The 7425-nt window shown below is 38.5% G+C and overlaps 1 protein-coding gene across 1 annotated transcript in view; it reads right to left on the bottom strand.

Annotated features, from left to right (window-relative positions):
* Positions 1–264: 264 nt before the first annotated feature.
* Positions 265–7425, bottom strand: part of LOC136880061 (succinate dehydrogenase assembly factor 4, mitochondrial) — a 60179-nt gene continuing 53018 nt past the window's right edge. The window contains exon 3 of the mRNA XM_067153275.2: positions 265–1103. Within this exon, the coding sequence (XP_067009376.1) occupies positions 934–1103 (170 nt within the window). The 3' untranslated portion in view covers positions 265–933. The remainder of the gene's footprint in view (positions 1104–7425) is intronic.

Raw genomic sequence — 7425 nt, 5'->3', positions numbered from 1 at the left:
ACAGAATAAAATGGCCAACCAGACACCAGTGGGATCCAAACCCAGAACCTCCCAATTTCACGTTGGTTGTGGTTGTAAAAATTCAATATTCCTTGACTTGGCCCAAAACGGACGATTTGCACAGTGTATGGCAGTAGTGCCAGACCTGTACCTTAGATCCTTTCCAGCAGAACAAAGATGACCTAGGCCACCATAGCTCAATTGTAGAGCATCCAATGAATATTAATATGCACCATTAGGTACAAGAAAATGAAACTACAGAGAGCATAAATATCACTATTTTATTTACAAATCATAATCGTATTTACAAACTCGAAAATAATGATATGTGAATTTGTTATTTACAGCTAGGTTAAAGGTTTCAATTCAGCCTTCATTTCTTTGAGGCATTTCAATGTTGCCCTTCTTGAAGAAAAAAGAAGAAAGAAATACCTCATTTGTCACATCAACACAATCCCATGTGACAAAACATGCAGATAATTTCAGCAGAAAAAGATATTTCTGATATGTGACTTCAGGAATGACTGAACATTTTTAAAACATGTTTTAATATCATGATGAATTTCCATTGACATTTAGATTGAAATTGTATGCAAAAATTAAAAAAGAAATGAATGTAACCAACAATGGTAATACAATATCTTCAGAGAGACTGATTTCTGACTCCTACACACAATATCAAATATAACAAAATATAAATCTTAACAGCATAATTATATAGTTAATTTCCATCACCAAACACAAACCTGAAGAGAGAGGACAGGAATGATTAAGAAACCACAACAATAGCACATGAATTGCTGCATACCAGTATGCACTGATAATTTCTATGAATAGCACACTTCTGGTGTATATATTCAACTAACTACACTTCAAGTTCAACAATGTAACAAATATTACATTATGCAATAATACCTACAGTGAATGCTCAGATTAAAAATCTGTTACTCTGCCCTTTCGCTCCCAGTCACCATAACGAGTTGGTTCTGGTCCTCTTGGACCTCCTACTTCTCCTGTGTGAGGATTTGTGTTCTCAGGCCATGGAGGCAATGGTTCTTTCTCCTGGTATGGGTGCTTTCCCTCCTCCAACTCGTCTAGCTTGCCTAAATGAAAAAAAAAAAAATCTACTTCATTCTCACATTAACATGATAAATTTTCTTTATATACCTAATGTAAAAAACATTCCATACCAAATTAGATGCTCACTACACATGACATTTTAGTGATGAACTAGGAGCATCCTTTTTTTTTTTTAACCTGCAATTGTAAGCCTAGTAATAACAAATATACATCATTCCTGACTTACGTCTTTCAGTGTTGAGTCTAGAAATAAGCATGACTCTCTTAATAGTTTTTTTTGCTTTACATCGCACTGACACAGATAGATCTTATGGCGACGATGGGATAGGAAAGGGCTAGGACTGGGAAGGAAGCACCCGTGGCATTAATTAAGGTACAGCCCCAGCATTTGCCTGGTGTGAAAATGGGAAACCATGGAAAACCATCTTCAGGGCTGCCGACAGTGGGGTTCGAACCCACTATCTCCCGGATGCAAGCTCACAGCTGCGTGCCCCTAACCACCTGGCTAACTCACCTGATAATGGATCTTAAATTTGAATCTTCCTTGTTTCTAAAATTTGGTGTGCAGTAAATTTCAATACTTAATTAGTAAATGTTTCAGATTTTTGGTTATAGTTTATTTTACTGTATACAGTTAAAGAAAGGGAAGGGCCAAGCAAGGCAGAAAAGCAGACCTAATATCATCAAGGCTGGTTGAAAGGGAACAAGTGTTGATCTAGGGAAGCTGGACAGGGAAACCAAAAGAGAGTAGCATAGCATTAATTAGTACGCAGAATCCATGCAGAACTAAGCTGAAGTTGCCTTTTCAAGTGAGCTGTGGCAGTGTTTCACTCTTGCTCTTTTGTCACCATTAAGGTCGTCTGTATAACATGTTTGTATTTCAGAAACATCCAGTAAAATATGAATAATGATGCTGAAAGATATTTTCAATCAAGAACTTATTCAACCACAAACTCTCACCATATGATTTTCAACTGTATGCCTTTGATTGCCTACAATAATATTTCTGTAAGAGCACTCTCATACTACCTCTGAGATAAAAAAACTGTGTTTTCTCCTCAAAGTATTTCTCAATCACATAGCTTATACTACAAATCTGCTCTTAGTGGCTGTTCTATTCCAACCTGGTTTTACCTGAAGTATTGAATTTTTGAGATCTTGTTCTTTTATTAGTACATGTTATGCAAATTTTAAAATGTACCTTCCATCATATGGTCAGAGCAATACAGATCACATGCATCTTAAGTGATGAATGCCAGATTCATTTCATGACTAGAGTAATAAACCCTTTCAAGTGAGCTGCAACAATGTATTTATATAACAGGTGGAGTGGATTGCGATATTAATTTTATTTTGGTACAATTTTATTTCTCAAACAAATAAGTGTTCACACCGGCATGAAGTGTTACAATACGCAAGTTATTCTGAATCTTCCAACAATTTTGTGATAAGTGGTTAAATAAATTTTATTCATAATAATAATTTGCATGTTGTTGACGACACAAGGGTATTTTATAAAATGTGTCACTGTAATATAAGTATGACAAGCAGATTTAGAGGATCATTGTGTATCAAAACCAAAAAAGAAAAAAACCTAAAAATCTGCTGCTGTTGTATTTAGTATTAATTAATAGAATACTCATCTTTCCCAGTCATGGGAAGAGAGTATTAATTTATTGTAATCATAATTAATATGTGCAGTTAGTTTTTTCAATGGACAATATTAAAGATAATTCAACTAAGAAAAATGTTACAAGTTAATTCGGCTACCAATAGTTGTTAATCAGGTAATGATGAGTCAACTACTCGAGTTAACTCACCTAGAGACTTCAAAAACTGTTATCTGCTAGGAGGGACATGTCAGTTCATCTCTTTATGTTGTCGAGTGTTGTTCTATGATCCCTTTGCAATGTTCTCCCCAGAGATGTTCGTCAGCTGGGTGTCAGGAATGAGCAGCTGGGCGGGGAATACTACGTAAAAAAGTGAACACGATAAAATTTAAATTTAGTCCCATCAGGGCATTAACAATAATATTAATGCCAAAATTGAATTATTTCAGTGTTATTCACACATAAAAAAAATAAAAAAATAAAGGAGTATTTTCAAATTCTAGTGTTCTACTGCTCGTTCAGTCATGTAACACTGGGGATTAACCGCTCGATTGCTGAAGAGTGCCATACGGATTTGTGACGTCGGGCAGAATCGACTGATTCCACGCTAATCCAGATACCGCTCGCACACTACAATACGTAATAATAAAGCTAAACATTGAAACTCCAATGTAATTGATGCAGTTATGCTGACAATAACTAAAATTTATCTTTTAAATAAACAGTTTTACAATATTTACATTTTTATTTGTAACATCTCATGACGTAAGTAGCTATCTAGATTTTGTGTCGCCGGGCTGAGTGGCTCAGACGGTTGAGGCGCTGGCCTTCTGACCCCAACATAGCAGATTCGATCCTGGCTCAGTCCGGTGGTATTTGAAGGTGCTCAAATACGTCAGCCTCGTGTCGGTAGATTTACTGGCACGTAAAAGAACTCCTGCGGGACTAAATTCAGACACCTCGGCGTCTCTGAAAACCGTAAAAGAGTAGTTAGTGGAACGTAAAACAATATTATTAGATTTTGTTAGCCGGGTGGTCTGTAAAAGGGGCAGGATGGTGCGCCCATTAAAAAGGTCCCAGGGAGAACATTGCTTTGTAGATATCAGTAGGTTCCAGATTTGCTGCGCCACACTATTTCATTGCATTTTCTTTGTACAAAATAGCTAAGCGTGCTCATTTGGATGATGAAACTATTCTTCATCTCACGATTCAGATGACGAATTAGATGACCTCTTCGGATAGTGAGGATATCACAGGTGGTGTAACTGACAGTGAACTTGCTTCTGAGAATGAAGAATGATGCTGCCACTTCACATCAGCATAGCCAAGGTAATCATTGTGCTTCTTTTAACGTTTGTATCAGATAGTAAAATAAATATTGCTATAAGTGATTCCAACAAAGCAAGCCCATGGTTTTATTTTAGCCAGTTTATAGAGGAGGATCTCATCAAGTAAATTCGTGAACAAACAAATAAATATGCAGAACCAGTACATATGGTACTAAAACTTCAGTCGCGAGCTTGGGAGTGAACTCCAACTATCAAATGAGAGATTTTTTAAGGAATAATAAAAAAGCCTACCGTCAAACTTTGGACATCGATACAGCGATCTGGAAATCCCACCACTGTGAATTTGTAACTGACTTAAAATTCATGTCTTCTATGCACCTTACCAAACCACACAGGGCATCATTGAACTTGATCCCTGTAGAAACAACAGTGTGGGGAAGCCATAAAAAGGGGGAACTTTTATCATAAATGTCTTTCCCAGAAAGATGATATACAGACAAGCATATGTTGTGAACAAAGTTATTTCTATCCCAGAACTGAAAGTTACAGGCCTCAAATCAATATCAGCAGCAAAGGACACTTTAGTTAAAAATGACAAGAGACACACGTGAAAATTTGATTGAGTATTTCTATCCCAGAATTGAAAGTTACAGTTCAGTTGTAGGGCAATACACCCACGAGATGCATTGTATCCGAGGCAGTTAATTTATTAAGTTCCAGAAAAAGCAGTTCAAGGATTGTAGCATACACGATGTCACAGAAAAACACTCAACGAAAACGATCTCAAAATAATGAAGGCAAACCTCACAAATTTAATGTTCTGCGGATATCCGCATCTGTACAGGGCTCAACTATAGCAAACAAAATAAATAATAGCAAAGTGATAAAGGAATATAGACGTGATCACAAATCTGCAAAAAAGGACAGTGTTAGGCAATTTATAAACAAACTGCACTGCACTGAAGGTCATTACAACAGATATAAATCACAATGGCTGTACCTACAAAGTGAACTAAGTATAAAGAAACTAAGTGTTCTACAAAAAACCTGCAAGTAATGGCAACAAAGTGTCTGTTTCGATGTTCCAAAGGATATTTGTGAATGAATATAACATAGGCTTTAGAAGCCAAATGTCTGATATTTGCAGATTTGCACAAGAATAGACAAGCAATTGAAGATGGCTTCACCAAAGCTATTTGCTTTTATGTCGCACCGACACAGATAGGTCTTTTGGCGATGATGGGAAAGGAACAGAAGGAAGCGGCCGTGGCCTTAAGGTACAGCCCACACATTTGCCTGGTGTGAAAATGGGAAACTACGGAAAACCATCTTCAGGGCTGCCAACAGTGGGGTTCGAACCCACTATCTCCCGATTACTGGATACTGGCCACACTTAAGCGACTGTAGCTATCGAGCTCGGTGCTTCAACAAAGGAAAAGGTGCAACTTATCATAAAGAATTCACGAGAGAAGAGCAAAGGCCTTCTATCAGCTATTATGGGAAGAGCATGAACAAGCAGTGACTTTCTGTTTTGATCTGCAACACGTCCAGTCATTACCAAGGAGTCCAGTTCAAGAAACATTTTACTCAAGGAAGATAGATTTTTACCGTTTGGGCACTGTCAATGTTAAGTTGGTGGACCCTGTGTTTTATACGTGGATGGAAGACTTGGCAGGGCATGGTGCAAATGAAGTGGCCTCAGCCCTGTTTCTAAATCTGTTGATTTTTAAAAAAGTCTGCAGTGAAACTTTTCTGTGATGGGTGTGGAGCACAGAACAGGAACAATGTCGTGCTTCATACTGTCATGTATTTTCTTGGAACGCATGATTGTTCTGTTGAAGAAATTCATCTCACGTTCCCAGTTCAAGAACACAGTTATTTATCTGCTGCCTGAGTTTTTGGTAGAGTAGAGAAACTTCTACGGGAAAAGCCAACCATTGTAACAAAGGAAACATATAAAGAGGTGTTCCAGTCAGTGGGTGATGTAAGAACCGGTGGTGACAGTTTTAAGAGGAAGTACAACTAGGCAATCATCCTCTATATAACACTAATCAGAGAGAAAAATGGAAGGGATCTGACACTTCAAAAAATGAAGGTATTGGCCAAAGAAAGGCAAAGGCCATGAAGGGCGTGAAAATGAAAGACTCCCTACGCTTTGAATGCTCCAATACCATCAGGGTTGGAAAAGAACAAGAGTTGTCCAACGGAGGTTGAATAGGATAGATGAAAGTAAGGAGCCTGGTACAAGTAAGTGGAAGCAATGCCAAAACTCAGATAAGGGCACCATGGTTGCCAGCCCATGCTCCCAAGTTGAGAGCCCCTGGAGCCCCGTGGTGAAGACTAGAGAGTGATGGATCTGCTAGTTTCTTTTTTTGCTAGTTGCTTTACGTCACACCGACAATGGCAGCGATGGGATAGGAAAGGCCTAGGAGTTGTAAGGAAGCGGCCATGGCCTTAATTAAGGTACAGCCCCAGCATTTGCCTGGTGTGAAAATGGGAAACCACGGAAAACCATCTTCAGGTCTGCCAACAGTGGGATTCAAACCCACTATCTCCCGGATGCAAGCTCACAGCCGCGTGCTCCTGACTGCACGGCCAATTCGCCCAGTAGTGATGGATCTGAAATCCCTATCTAAAGGCCTAAAAAATTTAGGTTACATAAGTGAAATGAAGAGAATTTACATACAGAAGTACAAAGCTACGGGAAACACTCATATTGATGCCAATGCAACCTCATTCTGCACATCGCAGCACGAACTACTAGGGCGGACATCTGAAATGTGGATGGACCCTAAAGAGACTAGTAGCTGAAGTACCCCTCAGCCACACAATTCCAGATGCAAAGAAGAAAGATGCTGATGGTTTATTGAAATCTATTTTTAGAGAAGGCTGGTGAAACCTGGAGGACTTACATTGGTATACGTCCATTATTAATGGCATTCCTGTATTGTACAACACAGGGGAAGAGGAACCTTTAGGTAATTGTTTAGAAGATGATTGTGGTTTGTGTGTGTGTTATAGCCACCTAAAGAACTTTTCTAATAATACCTAATACCACCACATGCCTGCCAACTTTACAAAACCAAAAATCAGGAGATTCTGATATGAAAGTCAGGAAAAATTAGGAGATACAATTGGTGAAAACTGCTTATTCTACATGTCTTGCGCAATACAGTACTATGATTATATTTATAACACACACTGTCTCAAAGCCTGACTGTTGCTGTAAAACGAGGCTACAAGGCTAAAAATTACACATCTCTATTACCTCACCGGAAGTATGTGAGTGAGATGATTGGTCTCTGATAAAGCTTCCAAAAATAGTATGAACTCATGCTCCACACGTGTGAATCGATCATGCACTTAAATTCCATTACTTAGGAAATGCGTAGATTAATATATTGCATCAAGCGCCTGCGCGACTATGCGATGCGCAATGCTATTTG

This window comes from Anabrus simplex, chromosome 1, assembly GCF_040414725.1.
Source record: "Anabrus simplex isolate iqAnaSimp1 chromosome 1, ASM4041472v1, whole genome shotgun sequence".
Taxonomy (NCBI): Eukaryota; Metazoa; Arthropoda; class Insecta; order Orthoptera; family Tettigoniidae; genus Anabrus; species Anabrus simplex.
Note: the sequence above shows the minus strand (reverse complement) of the source record. Positions and strands in the feature narration are given on the sequence as shown.